This window comes from Poromitra crassiceps (genome assembly GCF_964638095.1).
Source record: "Poromitra crassiceps genome assembly, chromosome: 4".
In the NCBI taxonomy this organism is placed as follows: Eukaryota; Metazoa; Chordata; class Actinopteri; order Beryciformes; family Melamphaidae; genus Poromitra; species Poromitra crassiceps.
In genome coordinates, this window is record NC_139626.1 from 38,623,048 (window position 1) to 38,650,256 (window position 27,209).

The 27,209-nt window shown below is 47.3% G+C and overlaps 1 protein-coding gene across 1 annotated transcript in view; it reads left to right on the forward strand.

Moving 5' to 3' along the window:
* grin2bb (glutamate receptor, ionotropic, N-methyl D-aspartate 2B-b) overlaps nt 1-27,209 on the forward strand; it is a gene marked incomplete at its 3' end in the record, with an annotated part of 96,781 nt that overhangs the window by 24,720 nt on the left and 44,852 nt on the right. Inside the window, exons 2-4 of the mRNA XM_083635276.1 lie at nt 16,016-16,159; nt 22,483-22,753; nt 23,706-23,898. Coding sequence (XP_083491402.1) covers nt 16,016-16,159; nt 22,483-22,753; nt 23,706-23,898 — 608 coding nt within the window. The remainder of the gene's footprint in view (nt 1-16,015; nt 16,160-22,482; nt 22,754-23,705; nt 23,899-27,209) is intronic.

Genomic DNA, 27,209 nt, shown 5'->3' on the forward strand with positions numbered 1-27,209 from the left:
TCCGCGCTCGGGAACAAATGGAACACTTGCAGAGTACACTTGCGTGTACGCCTGTAGTGTATCCTCGCCTGTGTGTTGTCTACGTGTGTTCGGTACAGTTTCCGTTCACATTCGCAAGTGTTCCGTCCCCGGGCACGCCAGAGCGTTCCCCAGACCACCTTTTCAAGTGGACCCTGTCACGGTATGCTGTTCCACACCCGGGCAACGTTCACACTCATGAACCGAACCGCACTTGGTCAGATCAATGTACAGAGATAAAGAAGTAGGAAAGATAGTTAAAAGACAATCACAATGTTGCAATAAAAAAAAAAAAAGTATGTATATGTATATATATATATATATATATATATATATATATATATATATATATTAGGGCTGTCAGCGTTAACGCGTTAATCAAGGGCTGACCATAACGCGTTTTTTTTTAATCGCATGCCGCTATTTTGTCCCTTCGTTGCACCCGTACTTGTAGTCAAGCCGGTCACAGCGGTTTCCTGTCTCCTGCCTGTGCAGGCATGAGGAGAAAGACAACAATACGCTGAAAATTAATCGTTTGACAGCCCTAATGTGTGTGTGTATATATATATATATATATATGTGTATATATATATATGTGTATATACATATATGTGTAAATACTGCATATATATATATATATGTGTGTGTGTGTGTGTGTGTGTGTGTGTGTGTGTGTGTGTGTGTGTGTGTGTGTGTGTGTGTGTGTGTGTGTATATGTACTGTATATATACACGTGTACACACACACACACACACACACACACACACACACACACACACACACACACACACACAATATGTACATGAGTGGAGGACTGTTCTGTGGATATTAAATATGAATTTACATTGAATTTACAGTTAAATATGCAGTGAATTTACATGAATTTACAGTCTGAGTTAAATAGTCGTTAAATAAGCAGTGAATTTACAGTCCAAGTTAAACAGGCATTAATCATATCAGTGGGGGGGAGGTTCCGCTGAGTTCAGGAGTTGGTAGCGGGGTTTTCGGGCCTTGGTGGTGAGGCTGATGGCGGTTAGGAAGAAGCTGTTCTTGTGGCCGACACCGACACCGACACTGACACCTCCCCTCTTGCCGAGGGGAGGTGTTTTGAAGAGTTTGTGGCCAGGGTGGGAGGGGTTGGCCATGATCTTGCGAGACCGCTTCAGTGTCCTGGCTGCATGCAGGTCCTGGAGGGATGGCAGGTTGCATCCGATTACCTTCTCAGCACAGCGGATGCGCTGCAGTCTGTTAATGTCCTTGAGAGTGGCAGCAGCATACCAGACAGTGATGGAGGAGGTAAATGGTGATGTGAGTTCATGCCATGGGGATTTATCTGGAAAAAAAATCTTTATCCATCTCTCTCTCTCACACTAGTCACTCTCTCTTTCTCTCTCACACACACGCACACACAAACTCCACACACTCTCTCTCTCACACACACACACACACACACACACACACACACACACACACACACACACACACACACACACACACACACACACACACACACACACACACAGGCATAGCCGTTTGTTAGCCAGGTCAGGCCACACTCGGGGTCAGGGCTAATTGGCCCTCTGGCTCCTCTGGATTGGTGGAATCTGGTCCAATCAGCACGCAGCGCTCCCATGTGTCACTGATTAATTACCTGCATTACCTCTGCTGTGCTAACGAGCTTAATCAACTCCTCGTGAAGGAGGTTTCCATTATCTCGCTTGGCCAAAGGTGACGGAGGGTAAATTGACTCCTTCTGTCCCTCCCTCACTCATTGTCATATTGGGGTTTGTGGATCTGCTGTTTCTGACAAGTTTCCTTAATTCCCTCGCTGTCCTTGGTTAGTTTTCTTTCTGTTGATTTGCCTCTCAAATCTCATTCTGCATCAGCAAACATGCAGTGTCTGTCTGTCTGTCTGTCTCTCTGTCTCTGTCTGTCTGTCTCTCTGTCTGTCTGTCTGTCTGTCTGTCTGTCTGTCTGTCTGTATCTCTGTCTCTCTGTCTGTCTCTCTGTCTGTCTGTCTGTCTCTCTGTCTGTCTGTCTGTCTGTCTGTCTGTCTGTCTGTCTCTCGGTCTGTCTGTCTCTCTCTCTCTGTCTGTCTGTCTGCTCAGCTCTTGTCACGACGTCGTAGCGCTCTTGTTCTGCCACCTGTGTTCCCTTCCAGTCGCTCCCCAGCCCTGGCTTTATCTGTCGCTCCCCCGTCTCCATCTCTGCCTTGGCGTTTGGGCATGAGGCTCTGGCTCTTGACGGACATGATGCGAGTGCTGGATGGAACAGTGGGAGATTGAATGAGACAATTAATCCTATATCTTCCTCTCTGTGCGCACAGCGGCAAAGGAGATACAGTGGTGTAGAGCGCTTTAGGCATACACTGGTTCCACATGCTTTCAGAGGTGTGTGTGTGTGTGTGTGTGTGTGTGTGTGTGTGTGTGTGTGTGTGCGCGTGTGAGTGCGTGTGCGTGTGCGTGCGTGCGTGCGTGCGTGCGCGCGCGTGACTGAATGTGTTGGCGAACTACAAAGAGATTAATTGGTCCTAATTAGACATTCAGTGCATGATGAAGTTTCAGTGGCTAGTCATGAAGGCATGGTACTGTAGAAGTGTTTTGGAGAAGATATGAAAGCCCTCTGGTGTCTTGCTGGTTTTAAATTCTGATGGTGGAATGCTACAGTAGCTTGGGCCTTTTCACATCGAGCTCACACAATGAAACAAGGCATCAAACAGAATACCTGATATTGCGGAATATTTCAAATATATGGATCCTAAACTGTTTTGCAAGTCTGGAGGTGGCTACAGCAGACATGGGGACTTGGACTTGAGACTTGGACTTTAGTCGCTCTTAAGTCACACAAACAGAGACTTGAGACTTGACTTGAGACTCGTCCTCAAAGAGTTGAGACTTAACTTGGACTTGAAGGTTTGGGACTTGTGAACAATCTTTATTTATTTTTTTATGCAAGGAAATGTCTACTAATGTCTAATCATTGCTGCTACTGTATTCTAATAGATAAGGAGTGAGGATAATACAACTTTGAATTCCTTAGTTTTAGCTGCAGTGTTCTAAGCAGACCGGATGGCATGCAGCAGATGATAGAACGCTCATCCATAGGGACTTGAGACTTAGACTTGCCCCTCAAAGACTTGAGACTTGACTTGGACTTGCAAAAAATGACTTGTGAGCATCTCTGGGCTACAGTAATAGCTTCAATATTCCACATTGATGTTATTTCATTGACTGTGTTTACATGGACATGAGTATCCCGGTGTTTAGCTGAAATCTGAGCAGGTGCTCGAGCTATAAGGAGAAATAGAAGTGAGCTTTCAGCTGCATATTGCTATAATATAATATTATTTAAGCTAAAAACAGGGTGTAAATGACATCTTTTCAAGTCAACTTGGCATCTCAGGGCTTGTGGAGACTTGGATTACGCCAGGTGAGCAGTATGGAAGCTTTTTTTTTTTTTTTTTTAATGTTTTTGTTCATGGCTCCTTCACACTCAACAGACAGCTCTACTTGCCTGATGCGGACGGTCTCCATTTCTCCAAATTGGGACCGCACCAGCTGTATTCTACTGCATGTAGTACACTGACTGTATGCAAGTACCTCAAACAACCCCACATCAAAAAATGCAAACTATCCCTTTAAAGGCAGAACTGAAGTCCACGAAGAGAACCCTGACATAGTGACCAGGGCAGTCCAGGTGCTGGAGGGTGAGAACCCTGACATAGTGACCAGGGCAGTCCAGGTGCTGGAGGGTGAGAACCCTGACATAGTGACCAGGGCAGTCCAGGTGCTGGAGGGTGAGAAGTTGAACCCTGACATAGTGACCAGGGCAGTCCAGGTGCTGGTGGGTGAGAACCCTGACATAGTGACCAGGGCAATCCAGGTGCTAGTGGGTGAGAACCCTGACATAGTGACCAGGGCAGTCCAGGTGCTGGAGGGTGAGAACCCTGACATAGTGACCAGGGCAATCCAGGTGCTGGTGGGTGAGAAGAACCCTGACATAATGGCCAGGGCAGTCCAGGTGCTGGAGGGTGATAACCCTGACATAGTGACCAGGGCAGTCCAGGTGCTGGAGGGTGAGAACCCTGACATAGTGACCAGGGCAATCCAGGTGCTGGTGGGTGATAACCCTGACATAGTGACCAGGGCAGTCCAGGTGCTGGAGGGTGAGAACCCTGACATAGTGACCAGGGCAGTCCAGGTGCTGGTGGGTGAGAACCCTGACATAATGGCCAGGGCAGTCCAGGTGCTGGAGGGTGAGAACCCTGACATAGTGACCAGGGCAGTCCAGGTGCTGGAGGGTGAGAACCCTGACATAGTGACCAGGGCAATCCAGGTGCTGGTGGGTGAGAACCCCGACATAGTGGCCAGGGCAGTCCAGGTGCTGGAGGGTGAGAACCCTGACATAGTGACCAGGGCAGTCCAGGTGCTGGAGGGTGAGAAGAACCCTGACATAGTGGCCAGGGCAGTCCAGGTGCTGGAGGGAGAGAACCCTGACATAGTGACCAGGGCCGTCCAGGTGCTGGAGGGTGAGAACCCTGACATAGTGGTCAGGGCAGTCCAGGTGCTGGAGGGTGAGAACCCTGACATAGTGACCAGGGCAGTCCAGGTGCTGGAGGGTGAGAACCCTGACATAGTGACCAGGGCAATCCAGGTGCTGGAGGGTGAGAACCCTGACATAGTGACCAGGGCAGTCCAGGTGCTGGTGGGTGAGAACCCTGACATAGTGACCAGGGCAGTCCAGGTGCTGGAGGGTGAGAACCCTGACATAGTGACCAGGGCAATCCAGGTGCTGGAGGGTGAGAACCCTGACATAGTGACCAGGGCAGTCCAGGTGCTGGTGGGTGAGAACCCTGACATAGTGACCAGGGCAGTCCAGGTGCTGGTGGGTGAGAACCCTGACATAGTGACCAGGGCAGTCCAGGTGCTGGTGGGTGAGAACCCTGACATAGTGACCAGGGCAGTCCAGGGAGCTCAGAGTTGTTGTTGTTGTTGTTGTTGTTGTTGTTGTTGTTCTTCGAACCAGGGACATGGGTATGATAGTATAAGTTTTCCAGAGAATGGGTACAGTTGCTGTCTAGAGGGATTAGCAGAAGATGCAGTGGAGCACAGAGAGTTCCGCAGCTATTTTTGTTGTGTAAATTGGTAGAGCTTGTTTCAAATCTGGCAATATTTGCATTCGCTTTTCTTATTCTGTGTGTGTGTGTGTGTGTGTGTGTGTGTGTGTGTGTGTGTGTGTGTGTGTGTGTGTGTGTGTGTGTGTGTGTGTGTGTGTGTGTGTGTGTGTGTGTGTGTGTGTGGTGGCGTGTGATGTTCTCTCAAATGTGGTCACAGCCAAGTGGCTCCCGGGCTGTCTTTAAAGGTTGTCTTTCCTGGCTGGAAATACAGCATACAGTTAATACAGCAAATACATTTATTATCTGATCTTTTTGCTCTGTCGGTTGGTTGGTTGGTTGGTCCACAAAAAGTTCACTACCCTTTGGCAACCACAGTTTTCGCTCTAGGAAACTGAAATTTGGCGGGGAGGTCAAGTGTGTGTGTGTGTGTGTGTGTATAGCTGTGTTTCCATTACAGTTTTTCGCAAAATAATTGCGATATTTCTACAACTTCGACAAAGTACAATTGCGACTTGCAGGCGTTTCCATTGACTGAAGTTGAGTTTGGTCTGACGGCGCACACTTGAACGCAATTCCCCGTTACCAGCAGCTGCCACAGTGATTACGCACAGGGATCTGCCCCATATCCCGTCCCCTGCATGCTCAAATCCAACCAATGGTCAATGCAAATCACAACATGAAGTTACAACGCATATAAACGAGCCTGATTATCAATTCAAAAGAAAATGAGTGGCAACATGTTGCTGGCTGCGGTGAATGCAGTGAGCACGACAGGCAGAGGAAAAAAGGAAATAAAACTGGTCCGATTTAGAGATGGAGGGGGAAAAGGCTGATTTGGTGCAATAATCAGAATGTCGTGTATTATAATTATAACATTGCACCTGAAACATGTAGCCTATTACTCACTGTATTCACTTCAGTCAGCAGCACCGCACCCCTGTGTGCTTTTCATCCCCTCATCTCGCCGCTGTGCCAAATGCGCACACACAGGCAGCCTGTCACCATGGATCGATTTCTGCCATTAAACATTATCTATTTTCCCCGGCTCCGCTTTTGCACAACACTCGTCTTTCTGCTAGGTAGCGTTGCTTCAAAGTTTTCCACTTGCGGCGGAGGTTTTGCCACGGCTTATCGAACCCTTTCTCCCTCATTTTCCTTCCATTTTCCGCTCCTTTTCCAAAGGAGAAGATGGGTCACATGACGTGCAAATGCGGAAAATGTGTTTCCATTACACTTTTGCGATAAACTGCTATATCGACACATCTGAAAAACCACCTCATGAGAGCGCAAAAACTTTTTGCGATATTTGAGAGGTTTTTCGAAATTTACGTGTTTCCATTACCCGATTTTTATTGCGATATTTAGATTTTGCGCATTTCTGTGGGTAATGGAAACACGACTTGTGTGTGTTTATGCCATTTGGGTAAAAGGGGGCAGTGGGGGGGATTTCCAAATGCAGGGTGGCAGGGGAAGGACCCTTACCATCTGGGTCCTGCCATATTTGGACGACAGGAGGTTTCCTCTCAAATTCATATCAAATGTATCAGAATCAGAATCAGAAAGACTTTAATGATCCCCGGGGGGAAATTGGGACAGGTAACAGTAGCTCGCACTCACAACATAGCATAAAATAAAACACACAGAGTGGCCATTAAAAAACGATGCTCATTTGTTAAAGAAAGCACATAATGTCTGCTAATGAAACGAAAGCTGTTTCCATTACTAGTAGTGTAAACGAGATGTGGTGATGTTGTTGGTAATCATATTACACATAGCTTGTCCCCATGTCCTCATATCCAAAAGCTCTTCATTTATACAAAGCAGCGGCTGCATGCATCGTCACGCCATTGGCTGCTGTAGGAGTGAATCATATCGCAGCGCTTCTTTCATTTCCTCGACTAAAATAGCAAAGTAATTCAATCAGAACATTGAGGGATCTATAAAATGAAGTGTACTAAATGAAGCCGGGAAGAGACGTGGAGAAAGGGTCATTGCTAATTAAACAGCCAATATGAGATTAATTAACAGCGTGTGTGTGTGTGTGTGTGTGTGTGTGTGTGTGTGTGTGTGTGTGTGTGTGTGTGTGTGTGTGTGTGTGTGTGTGTGTGTGTGTGTGTGTGTGTGTGTGATTAGAAATATGATGATGAAGCAGGATGGGCTTAAACTGAAAAAGACTGACAGCAGCGGAGAGAGAGGGGGGGAGGGAGATGGAGAGCGAGGGGGAGATAGAGAGAGAAAGATGAAAGGTGCAGAAAGACAAGTGTGATGAAGTGGAAAAAAGCTTGGAGGGAACGATGTGTACGCTGTGTGTGTGTGTGTGTGTGTGTGTGTGTGTGTGTGTGTGTGTGTGCATGTGCCGTGCGTATTTGTGAGTTCTTAGGTTTTGTTTTCTCAAGCGAGACTTCTCTATCTCTCTCAGCCTTAACAGCTACCCCCTCTCTCACTCTTCTTCAGTCTTCATCTTTGTCTGTCACTCTCTCTCCCCCGTCTCTCTCTCTCTCTCTCCTTCTGTGTGTGTGTGTGTGTGTGTGTGTGTGTGTGTGTGTGTGTGTGTCTCTCTCTCTGTCTCTGTGCTCTGTGTCTCTCTCTGTCTCTGTGTCTCTCTCCCTTCCCATCCTCTCCCACTGGTGCTTGTTGAGCAGTGGGCAGATGTGTCGCTCTTCCTCGGCACATCTAATTGGAGACAGTCTTTCATTGGCCGTGACATGGAGATGAGTTGCCAAATGCGCTCAGCCTCCCGCTCGAGGCTCGCTCCCCCTCAGCACACTGACGCAGCAGCTGCAGCCGCTCCGCGCCCAACAAGTGCCCGTGACAATCTGAGCTAAATCAGGCGCGCCCCAACGCTGGCTGTCCTAATAGGTTTAAATCATGCTACAGCCCCCCGACGCTTCGCTAGCATAGCATCCCAACACATCTCATTCAAATATGCAGGCAGAGACGTCAACGCCATGCGGATCAATCTGCAAAAACTGTTCTCTATACACGGAGGAGTGTGCACATGAACATGTTGTCTGTATTTCGGTAGATCGCATCCACTGGGAGTCTAGTGAGGTCACTGTATTAACTGGAGGTTGCGTTCACATGTGAAGCAACCCCTCGGACACCTCAGGGAGTTGGGACTGACATACAGAGGTTTGTGTTACGAAGCTGGATGGCTGGTGTCATCCGCACAAAGGCAGAATAATGCCTACCAAGTGATTCACCTCAGCTCCTCTACTACTTTTTTTTTTTTTTTTTTTTTATTAAACTCACACAACTGACTGTTGCAGAATGGCTGCCACTACAGTTTCACTATTTTGAGATTCCTGCGCTATAAAGAGTGGAATTGGAAGGTAACGTTGGATGTGACTGTGGCGAGAGGCAAAAGCCACATACTACCTAAGGTGACGGAAAGTTTAACTGGTGATATGACCCAAACGGGGGAAGAAGTGACAAAGGTAATTGGAAGATTGGACGTAATCAATGTTGGTGCCACAGGAGAAGAAAGGTTTAGCGCGTTCTGTTGAAGCACACACAACTGTGAGGGAAGTAGTTCAGTAGACTATGAGAGTCTTGCCTGAACCTTTGTCATGAACTTGGAAAAAATGGTGTTTCGCACTACAGACGCATGTAAAAGGCACAATCAACGACATGGTTGGAGTCTAGTTTTTGTTGTGATTTTTTTAAATGCCTTTATGTAACGGCCACAGGGGTGCTTTCATACCCCGAAAACTATCAAAAGCAACTCCCACAAAGGAGCTTATGACTTGGGTGGCAACTGGCAAACCACAAATGTTTTGGGCTCCGGTGTCCGGGGATAGACCTTATTCGCTAACCCCGGACAGCGCCATATTGTTGACATACCGTCCTGCAGCTGACAACTATAGTTACGGCCTTATTGTCCTTTCTGTTCCATTACAAAATAGCGATAGTGATGACAGCAATAAAAAAACCAGAGTTGTTGTTTGTATGCTGCCGTTAATGCCTGTAATAATAAACAAAAGAAAAAACGAGGTGAACAGACTTTGCTGTGAGGAGCTGTCAGAAAGTTTCACCTGTCTCTCCCAACTATCCACACACCTCTCCTGTGCTGCTGACGTATCCTCCGTCTCGCTCCCTTCACGTCTGTGGACGGTAGAGATAGAAACAAACCACAGGGACTTTATTGCTGTCATTACTACAGCCATGCCTAACGCAGGTCACCATCCGAACACAATTGGAACGATACAGGTAACGCTAACGGCGGCTAGCTTCCTATAAACGCTGCTCTCACATAGGTTGTCACTTAAGAGCTGCAGCGCTATGTCAACAACATGGCGGCGGTGGGCGTGCCCGTACGTGAGTGACGCCAATCGAATAAGGTCTATAGTGCAGCAGTAGATCCCCTCCCTACCAACACGAGGGTTGCAGATTCGAGCCCCCGAGTTACCTCCGGCTTGGCCCTGGTGTCCATACAGGCACAATTGGCCGTGTCTGTGGTAGGGATGTCACGATACTAGAATTTCTACTTCGATACCAATACCCAGGAAAATATCGATACTCGATACCATTTTCGATACCAAGGGAAGGGGGGATGATGACACATTAAAAAGCATAAAAATAAAGTTAGACCGATGGATGGACAGATGCACACTTCTCCATAATCTAGGCCTGATAAAACTTTGAACTTAGACAGCAGATTAGCCCTGCTCTAACCATCAGAACACGTTTAGCTTGTTGAAGCAACAGATGTCCACCAATGATAGGGAGGGAAAAATCTGTGATTTTTCATTAAAAGAAAGCATTGATGGTATCGAAACTGTTGCAAATGACAAATGAGTATTGTATCCGTTTACATTTTTTAGTATTGATACTTCCGATACTATCGATACCTGTTGCAAATGAGTATTGTATCCGATTCAAATTTTCAGTATTGATACTTTTCGATACTATCGATACTTTTGACAACCCTAGTATGTGGGTGGGACGCCGGATTTTGTGGATGTGTCCTCCTGGTCTCTGGAGTAGTGCCTCCTCTGGTCGGTCGGGGGCACCTGTTCGGAGAGACGGGGAACTGGGGGGAATAGCATGATCCTCCCACGGGCTATGTCCTGCCGGTGAAAGCCCTCGCTGCCAGGTGGGGGGGGGGGGGGGGGGGACTGCACATGTATTGGAGGAAGCATGTGGTAGTCTACGACTCTCTCCCCAGATTGACAGAGGGGGTGGAGCAACGACCAGGACAAATTGGCCAAGTACAGAAGAAAAACACTTGAAAGGGACGGCCAGGCAGGCAGCTCCTGTAATGACACACACAGACACTAGGGGTGGGGTAGACTCAGCTCTGTCTTAATCCATTTCACTACTGTAAGACTGAGAATATTACTATTTAAATCTTTTCATAACGTTAGGTGGTGCTGTTGGAAGCCTTGCATCGGAGAACCAATCATGAGCGTTGTGGGCGGGCCTGCTTTCTGGGAGCAGTGACGCTCATGCAGAACCGATGCTGTCGCGTCTGTGGAGAAACATATTAATCACTTAGAAACAAACATAACCTGTTAATAGGACGTGTTTCATCCGGCCCCGGCGGCTAGAGGTCTTTCCCCCAGCGATAAGCCCGACTCCCGAGGCTACGTTACAGAGCCTGCTGATGCTGCAGCACATCAGTGTCTTGCTCTATATTGGAACTATGAAACATTGCATTGCCGCTACCAAATAAAATTCTAATAATAAATGTAGGCGTGTCTGCTGCCGGCCGTTCTCGCCGGGCTCTGAACCAGATTTGGAACAGTAAATTCCCAGACGTTTGGTGGTTAGGTGGCGCTGTTGGCGCCGCTCACCAAATGTCTGGAAACCGAGACTAGGGGGCGGGGGATCGATACACCATAGTATCGCGATATTTTGGGGCCAAAACAAAACAAAAAAACACTGCATGTTTTACTTCTGGTGAGGTCAAGGAAAAGGTAGGAAAACGAGTTAGGAGTGACAATATATCGAAATATCGCAATATTCAATATATCGCAATATCGGCGATATCGCAATATTGCAATATCGGCGATATCGCAATATCGCAATACTATCGTATCGTGACTCAAGTATCGTTTTAGTATCGTATCGTGGGCATCTGGTGATTCCCACCCCTAACAGACACACACACACAAACACACACTGCAGGACACTTCACACCACAGGACACTTCATACCGCAGGACACTTCACACTGCAGTACACTTCACACCGCAGGACACTTCACACCGCAGGACACTAAACACCACAGGACACTTCACACCACAGGACACTTCATACCGCAGGACACTTCACACTGCAGGACACTTCACACCGCAGGACACTTCACACCGCAGGACACTAAACACCACAGGACACTTCACACCACAGGACACTTCATACCGCAGGACACTTCACACTGCAGGACACTTCACACCGCAGGACACTTCACACCGCAGGACACTTCACACCACAGGACACTTCACACCGCAGGACACTTCACACTGCAGGACAGTTCACACTGCAGGACACTTCACACTGCAGGACACTTCACACTGCAGGACACTAAACACCACAGGACACTTCACACCACAGGACACTTCACACCACAGGACACTTCACACCACAGGACACTTCACACCGCAGGACACTTCATACCGCAGGACACTTCACACCACAGGACACTTCACACCACAGGACACTTCATACCACAGGACACTTCATACCACAGGACACTTCATACCGCAGGACACTTCACACCGCAGGACACTTCACACCGCAGGACACTTCACACCACAGGACACTTCACACCACAGGACACTTCACAGGACACTTCACACCGCAGGACACTTCACACCACAGGACACTTCACACCGCAGGACACTTCACACCGCAGGACACTTCACACCGCAGGCCACTTCACACCGCAGGCCACTTCACACCACAGGACACTTCACACCACAGGACACTTCACACCACAGGACACTTCACACCACAGGACACTTCACACCACAGGACACTTCACACCACAGGACACTTCATACCACAGGACACTTCACACCACAGGACACTTCACACCACAGGACACTTCACACCACAGGACACTTCACACCGCAGGACACTTCACACCACAGGACACTTCACACCACAGGACACTTCATACCACAGGACACTTCACACCACAGGACACTTCATACCGCAGGACACTTCACACCTCTGTGCTATGAACTAATGAAGCTGCAGGACATTATGTGAAGGAGGACAGAGAGGAAACAGATAGGGCGGGGGGGGGGGCTGAAGGGGGACGAGAGGGAGAAAGGGAGTCAGACTAATAAGATCCACTGACACCGTGTGAATAAAAGACTCATTAAATAGGCCTGATTAGGCTGTGAAAGAGAAAGTGGAGGGAGACAATGATTCACTGTCATCTGAGACGGGGAGAATGAAGTGAGCAGTGCCCTCGCCAGCCCTCTGAATGGCAGGTTGGCTCTCTCAAGTGCTCAGACTGCTCTGAGCCACCTTTACAAAGAGAGAGAGAGAGAGAGAGAGAGAGAGAGAGAGAAAGACAAAGAATGAGTTTAGGTCAGGGGTTCTCTAAGTTTTGATGACTGAGGCCCAAAGGGACCCAGCGTTGGATTGCCTGTTTGTTGAATGACAGTCTTGGGGGGATGCCCCTGCCCCTGCCCCTGCCCCTGCCCCTGCCCCTGCCCCTGCCCCTGCCCCTGCCCCTGCCCCTGCCCCTGCCCCTGCCCCTGCCCCTGCCCCTGCCCCTGCCCATGCCCCTGGCCCTGGCCCTGGCCCTGGCCCTGGCCCTGGCCCTGGCCCTGGCCCTGGCCCTGGCCCTGGCCCTGGCCCTGGCTCTGGCCCTGGCCCTGGCCCTGGCCCTGGCCCTACAGGTGCTGGGTAAAGTAAACGCCCGCACCTAGTTTTTGGCTAGAAAGGCCAATCTGCTTGACAGGGAAAGTCACCTGCAGCTGCCTGAACAGATCCACACCAATGTAAAGTTTAAACTGTCAGACGCATGCGGGATCTGACAAAAATGGAACAGGTGTGTATTTCTTTCCGTAGCGCATCTATCGCCCATCTATTAACATGGGCGAGAGTCTCTGTCCTGGCAGTTCTACCGGATCCGCACGGAGCCGTGCCACATCTGGTGTACATCGGGTCTTCGACTACTAGCTAACAGCCTAGTGCAGTGTCATTTTGACTATGCTGCTGTGTCATGGTTTGGGTGGCTGTTAGTTTCATTAAAGAAGAAACTGCAGGTGTCACAAAATAAGCTGATTAGGGTTGTGTGTGTATGGGCTTTGGTTTAGGTGGATGGGGGCGGGGGGGTACTGAAGAAGCAGTAGATACAGTCAGTTAGAAAGAAGAAGGAATGAAAAAAAGAGTGGAACATGAGAGGGGGGTTTTCAAATCCGATCACGCACCTGTGTTTGCACATCAAGCCGCTGAATAAGTTGGAGAGAGACCGAGAGAAGGTGTGAAGGTGTGCAGTGGACAGCAGAGAGGTGCCAGGCGTGGTGAATGGATGGACGACGATGGAAGGGGCTGGCAGGAATTACAGTAGACAACCAATAATAATAATGTCAGGGGAAATTACATATGGCGCTTGTCCTCAGAATGAATGTTATGCTCAACATAACGCAGCTGACATACTCAAAGCGTGATGGAGTGGGATGGGAGTGCGGGGGGGGGTTAGAGGTGGACGGCGCGTTAGCTGTCGGTCATGTGTGAGAATAGCCTCGCTCCTGTTACTGCGAGTGGGGTGTATTTAAGTGTCGATGTGGGTTCAACATCAGGTTCAACACATGCACACACACACACACACTCACACTCCAATTCCCCCCTTATTACTGTATTTGCACCGCTGCCAAACCCCCCCCCCACCCTCAGTTGACATCACAATGTTATTACCTCATTACAGTGAAAAGTAGGTAAGCGATCATCTCTGTCCCTGTGGGGGAAATGAGTGGAGAACAAGAGGAGAGGTGGGCGGGGTGTTGATGTTGAGTCGAGCGAGTAAGCGAGCACACCTCACCCGGGGAGGGCTCTCAGCCTCCTGCATGACTAACGTGTCCGAGCGACTGCACACGTGCACGCACACGCAAACGTGTAGCAATGCATGCAAATGCCAGTCGTTTTCCGCGGGGGCACGTAGGGGAAAAAACACACAAACATTCAAGAGTGGTATTTAGTTTAGGGAATAAGTTATGTACAGGAGTCTACATGGTTAAAACGAAATGTAGTCTTAATCATGCCGTTATGAGGAGATTTTAAGTCATTATCTTAGTACGAATAATGAATAATATTATTATTCATAAAAGTAAAGTCCATTATTACTATGGACTTTAATGGATTTTACTTTGGCATCATTCTAGTCACGGTAAGCTAGGAACCCAGTGCAATACTTAAACAGCAACCAGTGTTGTTTTTAGCCCAATACCTTCTATCTTCTCAGCAACTCTCCTTTCAATATCATCTGACCCTGGACAATCAGAAGACCCCTGTCATGATACTGTTCTCCATCCAGTCCCTTACATTGATGAGTAATCCATCTCAACATCTACAGTACGCCCTGATGACTCACATCACATGGCGGTCTTACACGGGTGACGGCGAGTCTTTGGCCCCAGACGTTAGGTTCCTTGAGGTCCAAAAGCTTGTCCTACTTCTCCTTTTCTTCTCATCTCCTCCAAACCTTTCAGAGAAATCTTTGGATGTGCACAACTTTTCCTACCCACAGTAGAAGTATGTCATGGAATTAAGTGAAGGAAAAGTCCAAAACGTGGCACAAGAAAGCCAAAAATATAACAGAAAAAAAAGAGCTTCTTGGGTCCTTGTAGGAGGTTTGATCACCCAAATAAAGTACATGTGTAACTGATAGTTTAACAAACAATGTATATCTTTATACATACACCGGGGCACAAAACCCAACGCGTTTCAACCTCACTGGTCTTCGTCAGGTTGTATACTGAGTATACTGTTCTGAGCTCTGGAGTGTGCTAGATCTGTTACAGTTCCTTCTATTGTAATGAGTCTCTGCATGTTTATGACTACCTTATTTTTGACGTTGCTCGCCAGTAAAAGGCTCAGCATCAAACATGATAAAGACACACATTCCTTTGTGCCTTTTACAAAAGCATGAGGAGGGTGTACTATGTGTGAGGAGGGTATACTATGTGTGAGCACTGAGCAGGGTATACTATGTGTGAGCAGGGTATACTATGTGTGAGCAGGGTATACTATGTGTGAGCAGGGTATACTATGTGTGAGCAGGGTATACTATGTGTGAGCAGGGTATGTGTGCAGGGTATACTATGTGTGAGGAGGGTATACTATGTGTGAGCAGGGTATACTATGTGTGAGCAGGGTATACTATGTGTGAGCAGGGTATGTGTGAGCAGGGTATACTATGTGTGAGGAGGGTATACTATGTGTGATCAGGGTATACAATGTGTGAGCAGGGTATACTATGTGTGAGCAGGGTATACTATGTTGTGAGCAGGGTATACTATGTGCGAGCAGGGTATACTATGTGTGAGCAGGGTATACTATGTGTGAGCAGGGTATACTATGTGTGAGCAGGGTATACTATGTGTGAGCAGGGTATACTATGTGTGATCAGGGTATACAATGTGTGAGCAGGGTATACTATGTGTGAGGAGGGTATACTATGTGTGATCAGGGTATACAATGTGTGAGCAGGGTATACTATGTGTGAGCAGGGTATACTATGTGTGAGCAGGGTATACTATGAGCAACTCACAAACAGCATTATATTTGTTCCTATGCGGCTAGCTGGACACTCTCCACAAACATCTCTGCACGAGCTTCCAGTTTTCTCTCAAGCTGTATGACTCATGACCTTGTTTGCCTATTGGCTACCTCTCTCTTCTCTCTCTCTCTCTCTGGTTTCCAGGATGACCACTCCATGTTTTTCCAGTTCGGTCCGTCCATCGAGCAGCAGGCATCAGTCATGTTGAACATCATGGAGGAGTACGACTGGTACATCTTCTCCATCATCACCACGTTCTACCCCGGCTACCAGGACTTTGTCAACAAGGTAAACGGACACAGACAGACGTGTGTATCTATGCACACAGGCACACGCACAAACTACCAAGGTAAATGCACTACCTTGAAACATAGTCAAGTCAAGTCAAGTCAAGTTTATTTGTATAGCACATTTCATACACACAGGCAATTCAAAGTGCTTCACATAAAATGGTTGACAGGAAAATAAAAGAATAAAAGAAGAGAATAAAATGGACATTTAAAAGCATCACAACAAAACTTAACACGTTCACTGCCGTTGACGAGTCAACTCGTCAAGCAGAAACCAACGGTTGACTGCCAATGACGAGTCAACTCGTCAAAAAAAAAAAAAAAAATTGACGGTGGGACGTGGATCAAACCCTTTTACGTCTCCTATAAAAATATGGGAGCCACCGAACGTGTACAACCCATTCCACCGACCCACTAAGTGGCGACAGTGCTCTCCAGACTAGAGAAAGCGAGCCAAAACTGCAGGGAAAAGCGTGAGGAAACCATTCTCATACTGTAGAATGGTTTGGCGAAAACGCTTTCGCGCTGGCGCACAACGGTGGCGCACAACGGTGGCGCACAACGGTGGCGCACAACGGTGGCGCACAACGGTGGGGGGTTCCAAAAATAGACTGGGTGCAACACACTTTGAAACACGCAGCATAAAGCCCAGAATCGCAAAAGCTTCATCAAAGCTCTCAACCGAAACCCCAAGAAACGAGCGAGCCCCATCCAGGCTCGCCCGACGAGGGGCCGCCAGGCAGCAGACAGGCAGCAGAAACTCGCTTGTGACACACCCGCTGCAGAGCCAAGGAGGGAGGAGGAGAACGCCCACGGAGGGAGGAGTTTGAAGGAGAGGGGGGTGCGGGTGCTGTTATGGAGGAAAATACTGTTCAGAACAAATTGTTTAGATGTCTGATGTCTTTGATGCCAAAAATAAATGGTTAAAGTGACTGTTCTATCGAATTTCACAAAAAGGCATTTTTCTCACCTTTCATTTTCAGACGCTGAAACCATGCTGTATTCAACTGCTAATGCCTACATAACTACTAACTCTACAAACTAACTCTTTTAGACAGAGAAAGCACACATTCTATTAGTTCATTTGAGATATTTTGTGTTCACAAAATCCTAGCAGAAAATAATCCTCGGCTCTGAAAGATGAGCCAGAATCCTCAAAAAAAAAACCTTGGCAGAAGCTACCTACAGTAAAAAAAAAACTGTTGGCAGTGAATGTGTTAAAAAAAAAAGGGTATAAAAAGTGCATTAAGCGACAGGCGCAGCAGTTGCAAAAAGAGCTAAAAACTTATAGAGGACTCATTGAGTTTGCATAATAGAATAAATCAATTTATCTATATTTAGTCCCCTGACATCATGACTATATAAGAAACATGACTACACACACATAAAACTCAGGTCTAGGTACGGTGTCCTCTTTTAAGCTTCCCATACGCGTGCGTCCCGCCTGACGCATCACCTCACCCTCTTGTGAGTATATCCGTATTACGGAACCATCCCCCAGACCTGCAGATTTTAGCAGTAATTGCAATCATCTATATTTTAAAATCAATTGTATAATAGTGATTGAGAAACAGCTGTCAGCAGTTAAAAGCGACGGTAAACATAAAAGTCTTTAGTCTATTTTTAAAAGTAAGTAAAGTTGGGGCAGATCTGAGGTCTTCAGGCAATTTGTTCCAGCTAGCAGAAGCATAGTGGGTAAATGCAGCCTTCCCATGATTTGATTTGATCCTAGGGACAGTTAATAAGCTGGACCCTGCTGACCTAAGAGGTCTAGACGGTTCGTAGCGTGGGAGCAATTCAGCTATGTATTTTGGGCCTAGGCCATTAAGTGATTTATAGACTAATAACAGTATTTTAAAATCTATTCTATGACACACTGGCAACCAGTGTAAGGACTTAAGAACTGGAGTGATATGATCAGCTTTCTTAGTCTTCGTTAGAACTCTAGCAGCAGCATTCTGAATGAGCTGAAGTTGCCTAAGTTCTTTTTTGGAGAGACCAGAGAAAAGTCTATTGCAGTAGTCTAACCTACTATAGATGAAGGCGTGAATTAGTTTTTCTAGATCCTGTCTGGACATGTAGCCCCTAATTCTTGCTATATTTTTAAGATGATAAAAAGCAGATTTTCTGATTGACTTAATGTGGGAGTTAAAGTTGAGATCGGAATCAATAATAACGCCAAGATTTTTGACTTGATCCTTAGGCTTCAGGGATCGAGACTCAAGGCGTGCAGTGATTTTAAGCCTTTGTTCTTTGGGACCAAAGACGATCACCTCTGTTTTGTCTTTGTTTAGCTGTAGGAAATTCTGGCACATCCAGTTATTTATTTGATCAATGCACTGGCACAATGATTCTATGGGAGCATAGTCAGCTGAGGATTGAGCGTGCCGTTTACTATCAAGGTGAGGCCAGGAATTGCGAGGGTATTCTCTACTAAACCAAATGCATTCCTTTGATAAAGGCAGCACCTAGAAGCACCCAGGTACCGATTCCTCATACAGCTCATAGTGTTCAAACTTTTTCAACCGTGGATTCAAATGAGAAACTTTCCCTGTGGGACCCAGCTACTTTATAAGGTGTTATTAATTTTTGTCTTGTGGGGACCCATCATAAGAGGCCTGGTTTTGCTGTGCTTTTGTGATCCTTTGATAAGGTGCCTCTACACATTATATTACATAACATACTGTAACATTATTTAGCTTTTATCCAAAGCGACTTACAATAGCGCATTTTGTCAACAGTAGTGAAATCAACTGTGCAACACAGTCTGTCAGCTTTTAAGACTTTTTAAAATGAATAGAGTAGCATTTTTAGGAAGTAGTTTTAAGAATGAATAATGCCTACCCCACACTACAGGATAATTTGCAAGATTATGGCCAAGATTCCCCCCTCCCGATTTTCTCGGGGGTGCTCCCGATTTGAAGCGCGTCGGGCAGATAATCTTCCCAAATGATCCTGTAGTGTGTGGGGTTCAAAGATTCACAATCGGGAAGACTGCCTCTTCCCGATTGTGAATCGGGCATATCTAACATGTTAGATATTTACAACCCGACAGGCGATTGCATCTTGAGCAGAGAGCCAGTAGTAGCTGCGTTTCCATTACAGTTTTTCGCAAAATAATCTGGTCCGCGTCCGCTCGCAGCCCCGCACAGAAACAAAGAACGAGGAAATTGTCATCGAGGTGAAATACCCGTGCGTCTTTGAACGGGACGGAAAACTAAATGCTATACTGCAAAGCATGTAGCCTACAACAAGCGCTTAGGTCTCAGCTTCCCGCATCGGCGAGTGTCCGCACGGAAAAGTGAGTCAAATCAGCAGACGCGCCCCTCCACAAGACACCTGTGCAGACGGTTTTCGCCTGGCCGTGCACAGTAGGCCTACACCCCGAATGGACGCGGCTGTCCGCGCAAATATTAGTTAAACAAATCCTTTCAGTGCAAATGCATTATAAAAACAAAAAATTAAATTTGTTTAGAAAACGAAATGACACTACTACACCCGGTGCGCACACTGAATAGGCATTTTAAAAGTTATCCAAGGTGAATCTTCGGCATAATCTTCTAGTGTGTGGGGTTGCGTTTGAACAGACGCGATTGTGTGTGTGTCCCAAGATTGAAATGTTAAAAAATCGGCTCTCTCTGTCCTGTAGTGTGTGGGCTCTCAAGATTTTTATAATCTTCAAGGATTTGAAAATCCTGTAGTGTGGGGTAGGCATAAGTCGCATTAGCTGAAGAGGTGTGTTTTTAGACCCAGACCCCAGTTTAACCCTCAAACGAGGGAAAATGAACCCCGTTCTCTGAATATGTGGTAAAGAGAAAACATCCAGGAGGAAAACACGATGTTGCAGGTGACAGAGCACACTGCTGTCTGCTGACGTTACACCAACATCCGATATGTGCGTCCCTTGCAACTTAAGCAGCGCTATGAAAAACATTTACAGTATTAAAGTTTCTTAATTATACAGAGGTGGGCCTACATCAAATGAATTACTGGGGCGCTTTTGCGATATTTATTCGCAAAAGCTGTAGTGCAGCCCTGGTTGTTGTTGCTCTTGTCTTAGGTCAGTGGATGCTGGTCTACTCTAGAAAACGATTCATACATTTCCTAGTTTGGAAGAGTAATAAAACTCTTGTTTGTTTTTTCCAATATCTAAGATGTGGCAGCATCCCCAAGGAACACATGCCCCTAAATGGAGCATACTGTACAAAACAATAGTGTGTTTTGAAAATAAGTTGTAGTCTTCATTGTTTCTTTATCCGTTTCTTTTAGGCAGCTTGAGTTGATACTTGGGAGCATTTTCTGCTGACACAAAAGCACTGTACAACCTTGTGTGCAGCTTAGTGCACCATGTGTGTTTGTTCAGGGACGGATTAAACCAAAATAGTAAATGTCCCAATCATTCATATTCACTCCTTGGATTGTTTTGTATTCTCTTCAGTTCTGCTCTCTCTCTCTCTCTCTCTCTCTCTCTCTCTCTCTCTTTCTCTCTCTCTCTCTGTCTCCCTTTCTCTCTGTCTCTGTCTCTCTCTCTGTCTCTCTTTCTCTCTGTCTCTCTCTCTCTGTCTCTCTGTCTCTCTCTCTTGTCCTGAAGTGATGTCTCCCTCACATTACTTTTATAGCAGTAAGATTAACTCTAGGGTGAGTTTTTCCCTATATCCTCATCCTCATCATCATCAACTGTAAATCCACATTTTAAAGCTAATAAAAAAAGAGGCTAGGTTGAAACCTAGCATATGGCTGGACCGTGTATGGGTGTGCTATGGCCGACCAATGGTGTGTGACTTGAGAAAGCTTCAGGAAAATGGAATGATAGATGACAGGACATGGAACGTAAAATTATTAGTTTATGTTTATTATGATTATTATGATTATTATGGTTATTATTATGATTATTATTATTATGATTATGATTATTATTATTATGATTATTATTATTATGATTATGATTATTATTATTATTATTATGATTATGATTATTATTATTACTCCTATCTCACTAGTAAGTAACTTGATGCTGCTGGCTGTAACGTTTGCAGGCAGTGGTCTCCCCGTGTTGTTTTGCTGTCAGCAGTCTGCAGTGGAGGAGCTGGCACTTTCTTTGGGTACTGTAAGTTACAGCAGCGACCATAACGCACGGCCTACCGGTGACGTTCTAACCTCTTTTCTTGCTAACTATGGTTTTCCCTCAGCATCCTGGCAGCGCGCGGTAACGTGACCCGTAGCTGCGGCTAAAACCCACTCAACTCCGTCGGGACTGCCTATTAAAACACTTAAAACATCACCGAGAGGCCGTGCGTTATTATGTTGGCTGCTGTACTGAAGTAAATTAGCAGTTCTCCTCTGCAGAGATGGTCTGGAGTCTTAATAAAAAGCTTGTTAGCAACTAGGAGCCAGGCCATGCACGACACTAGCGCCTCCCCAACTAACGTTAGGGTTCAGCCGTAAGCCACACACACACACACACACACATTTTAATACCTTTTATTTGTGTTCACATTTAGACAAAAAAATCCTTGAACACAAACAATAATAGATGCACACACACACACACACACACACACACACACACACACACACACACACACACATTTTAATACCTTTATTTGTGTTCACATTTAGACAAAAAAATCCTTGAACACAAACAATAATAGATGCACGCACGCACGCACGCTTGAAATGCTGTCACAAACTAATTCCACACATCCACAGTCCTTTGTTTCTACATGAACGAGCAAAACGGAGGGTTAAGGGCTAAGTGGTAGGGGCAAGGGGTGTATTGGGACTGGGCCCATATATAATTTAACTTGGACCAAAACTAGGTTGCCCCGAGCCCCCGTAACCAACCATCACTCCCCATTCCTAAACCCAACCAATCATCACTCCTCATGTCCCTCCTGCTGATGCATTCTAGCATCGACAATTTGTCCTCAGGGTTGTGAGTCAGTCAGACTCAGACAGAGCCAGATGTAGGGCTGGCGCCGCTGTTGCATCTTTTGTCACCTTTTTCAGCCCTGATGAGTTTGCACCGCTGCCTTCTACTGACCTCCCTCCCTAATCATATACATTATTATGCATACGCCGTACTCGAGTAAAAGTAACTGCCATACTCTCCCTCTCGTTCAATTGGAACAAATTGACCACTGCTCCCTGCTCTGCAGGAGAGCTGTAAACACAGAACAGGTTTGTGTTCTGGGAGCCGCAGGAGGAGACATCAATTTCACTCCCAATATCTCTCCCTCACAGCTGAACAGTATGTATGCAGCCTATACTCTTTAAAATAATCTCTCCCTCCCTCCCTCCCTCTCCCCTCCCCCCATCTAGGTCCGTAGTACCATCGATAACAGCTTCGTGGGCTGGGAGCTAGAAGAAGTCCTCCTCCTGGACATGTCGATGGACGACGGGGACTCCAAGATCCAGAACCAGATGAAGAAGCTGCAGAGCCCCGTGTTCCTGCTCTACTGCACTAAGGAGGAGGCCAGCACCATCTTCGAGGTGGCCCACTCCGTCGGGCTGACCGGCTATGGCTACACCTGGATCGTGCCCTCGCTGGTGGCCGGAGATGCAGACCACGTTCCGTCCGTCTTCCCCACAGGTATACCTGAACACCAGGGTCCTCCTCTGACCAGTGTTTTAATGTTTTTAAAGGGATATGCCGACATTTTGGGAGATTCGCCTATTTGTCATATTGCCGACAGTAAATGGATAACGTGGATGCCTTTATCGTCACTGTGCGTTCCCTACAAATGGTGGTACAGCCCTCGCTGCTACTTTGCTAGCGCTACAATGTTAGTGAACGGTACAGCTGCCTACTCCCGTTCAGTCGCCCAAAATACACATTGCAAAGTGCCAGAAACATGTTGTGACTCGTGAAGTCACCACGAGATGAATCCAAAGTTACTGCAAACGTCCATTTTCGAAGTAAATCCACACACCGAGATCTAACAAAGATTAACCAAACTAACCAAGAGTAACTGAAGTTACTTCCTATAAACTCGCCTTGTCTTGCCTTAAATGGTATGAATACCAGATGGTAAATTAAGGGCCTCCATGCTCAATTTACAGAGTTGGGAATCTTATTTGTTTTGTCCCACACTGCCTACAGCTGGAAGCTTGTGGGATGACAGGTTACCAAATCTCAAAGCTCCGTGTGAGTCCATGTGACTTATTCAGAAGCACTGGTTTGCTTCTAATTAGGCAGCGTAAGCTTAAACCATATACACAAATGCAACAAAGCTAACTTTTCCACTATGGTTTGGACCGAAGAGAAATACGGCACGTGTGATCGTACTGGATCCTGAATCTTGCTCTGTGTTTCTAAAATGCTCTCACTTTCTATATATTTTCCCTCTATGGCTGTTTTCAATTGTATTTCATCTGCCTCTGCCTGTGTATTTTGTATCCTCCCTCTCTTTCTCACACTTTCTCTCCGTTTTTCTGCTTTCTCCATCCTCCTCTCTTTCTCCCCCCCCCACCCCCCCCCTCTCTCCACGGGTCCCCTCCTCTCACCCGTCCCTTCCCCCTCGCTCCGTCTCCCTCTCTCCCAGGGCTCATCTCGGTGTCGTATGACGAATGGGACTACGGCATCGAGGCCCGGGTGCGTGATGCAGTGGCTGTCATCGCCACGGCGACCTCCACCATGATGCTGGACCGCGGGCCGCACACCCTGCTGAAGTCGAGCTGCCACGGGGCACCCGACAAAAAGGGCGCCAGCATCAGCAACTCCAACGAAGTACTGAAGTGAGTCATTGCCGGGGAGGGGGTGGGGGGTGGGGTGGCGGCGGTCGCAGGGACATGTTCAAATATTTGGTGCTGCACACGCCCCGCATGACACTGACAAACTGGGCGAGTTAGCGCCCCCCCCCCCCCCCCCCCCCCAACGCCGGGCTGACAAAGCCTTATCCCTGATCTGTGTCGCTCAAGACGAGTAGGGTTATTTTTGCATTTGGTTGTCAGCGGAGATCATTTGTCATGCGAACCGTAGCTTCAAATAAAGCGATTGTGCTTTTGATGAAACGTTGTGAGTGAGTTTGAGCCTGGGTCCCTGCTGTGAAAGAAACGGCAAATGAAAGAAGCAATGAGCCATGTTCAGCCATGTTTCCTGAGCTTCAGATTTTATTTAGGTGTCAAATGAGTCGGCAGAGGGGGAGGGAGGGAGGGGGGGGGGGAGGAGCAGAGGATTTTTTCCTTCATGATTTTCTTCTTCTTTTAATTTGTGTGAGTCGGAGCCAAAGGGACTGGCTGGTAAAAGAGCAGAGAGGCAGATGTAATTTGGTTTGCAAATGTTGATTCTCAATTGGGAATAAAAAATATATAATAAAAAAATTAAATATACCACACACATTATGCGTGTGTGTGTGTGTGTGTGTGTGTGTGTGTGTGTGTGTGTGCACACGTGCGCATGTGTGTTTACAGTGCATGACACACACACACACACACACACACACACACACACACACACACACACACACTGCCAGTGAACACGTCTTCCCTAAGGAGAAGCAGAATTTGTTTATACCAACAACATCTCAAAATACAAGATGAATACAGATAGCGGCTCCCACACTTATACCAACAGCTCGTCTTATCTCAGCTTAACCCACAGCCATCCGTCTCCTCCTCTTCCTCTCAACCTCCTGGTTTGGGCTCTTTGGCGCATCACAGAAGAAGCAGGAGCATTGGCATTCAATCATTAATCCCCATTTAACTTCATAGGGCACGCTGTTAGTGTTCACATTGATCACAGATTCCACAGCTAATTGAATGCTTGGGGACAACCGGATTAAGGGAAAAAAGAGCCAAAGAACACAGCGGGGTTATCGCTAGCACACAGACACACACACATACAGTACATACACACACATACTGTAAATGCAGACACACACGTCATCCACACACACACACACACACACACACACACACACACACACACACACACACACACACACACACACACACACACATAATGTAAGACATTTTACCACTCTTCAGGGCTTTCCTAATAAAAGTATAGACTTATTGATTCCGTCCCTTATTGTACATAATTAGTTCTGTGCCTTACAAAACCTTATGGCCGACTGCCTTTCATCCCTCTTCTAAAAATCATCATTGTTTCTGTTTTTTCTCTCTCACTTTTGTTGTTGTTGTTGTTGTTGTTGTTTTCCGTGGTTAGTTTGAATTTGTGGGGAAAGTGCGGAACTGGGAGGGGGGGAGACAATCCCCCACACCCCACACCCCACACCCCACCCGTGTTATTCTCCAGTGGGGATTGTGGTTGATTGTATTCTATCTCGCGCGCGTCTTTACCTGTGCTCCTGTTTTTTAATATCAGGCGCTGTTATGCGTGCGGTCTAGGATTCCCACCACCAACAGCACTGAGATAACAATAACACCACAAGCCATGAATATTTCAATCCCCCAAGGGCTCTGTCAGGCCCAGAGTTAGCTCTCAGTCATCCTTAGGCACACACCTGAGAGCGTGCGGGGGGGGGGCTGCTGCGTGCATGCGTGCATGTACGAGTGTGTGTGTGTGTGTGTGTGTGTGTGTGTGTGTGTGTGTGTGTGTGTGTGTGTGTGTGTGTGTGTGTTCGTTCCAACCAACCGTTCCCTTTATTCCCATTCGGATCAGCGAAGGTAGAGGATTTGGATCGGTGGAACCTGGTTGTGACCCTATAGGGGCTAAGAACAGCTTAATGCATTCTCTCTCTCACTCTCACTCTCTCTCTCTCTCTCTCTCTCACACACACACACACACACACACACACACACACACACACACACACACACACACACTATTCCATATTCCATCTATTCCATCTCCTCAGCAGTGACAATAGCCATAATAAGGCCATATGTCTGTGCACGGTCCTGTATAGCCACGGGACACAGGAGAGGAGGCTGCCTGCCTGCCTGCCTGCATGCCATCATGTCAGCACTGATGGACTGAGATGGGAGCTAGGCCCCACTGAGTCACGCTCTCAGATTAGTTTAGGGGCTGCTTGACCTTATCGGGTAGACACGCACACACGCGCACACACGCACACACGCACACACACACAGAAAGACTTACACACACACGCGCACACACACACATACGCGTGCACAGAAAAACACATGTATGCACAAATACAGGCGTAAACACTTGTGCACACTGCACACACAGAAAGACATACACACACACACACACACACACACACACACACACACACACACACACACACACACACACACAGCTCTAGAGGTCCTCCATAGTTTCCTCCTGCCTGACAGAGGACAGGAAGGCTGGTGTAATGAGAAAATGTGCACCAAGTGGTTTTGGATGAGGCGTTAAAGGCTTTATTTGTGTGTAGATGGTTCAGGGCAGGGGGCGCGTTTTTCATCATTTGTGTGGCTGTGCGTGTGCGCGTTGCTCGTCTGCTCGTGTGCAGACCCTGTCTCACACACGGCGTGTCGTTAGAGATGATGTAAGCGATGATTCATGTCTTGTCTTTCATGAGATCTGAGCAGACGTGTGTCTCTGTGTGTCTCTCTGGGCTTGCTGCATGGCGTGCTCGCTCCGGTCCGAGCCTGCAGTCCAGCAGACAGCCTCTTCTGTAGGTCGACCCCCAGTCTGAGCCTGGTCCAGCAGACTAGCCTCTTCAGTAGGTCGACCCCCAGTCTGAGCCTGGTCCAGCAGACTAGCCTCTTCAGTAGGTCGACCCCCAGTCTGAGCCTGGTCCAGCAGACTAGCCTCTTCAGTAGGTCGACCCCCAGTCTGAGCCTGGTCCAGCAGACTAGCCTCTTCAGTAGGTCGACCCCCAGTCTGAGCCTGGTCCAGCAGACTAACCTCTTCAGTAGGTCGACCCCCAGTCTGAGCCTGGTCCAGCAGACTAGCGTCTTCAGTAGGTCGACCCCCAGTCTAAGCCTGGTCCAGCAGACTAGCCTCTTCAGTAGGTCGACCCCCAGTCTGAGCCTGGTCCAGCAGACTAACCTCTTCAGTAGGTCGCCCCCGGTCCGAGCCTGGTCCAGCACAGTCCAGCAGACTAGCCTCTTCTGTAGGTCGACCCCCCGCG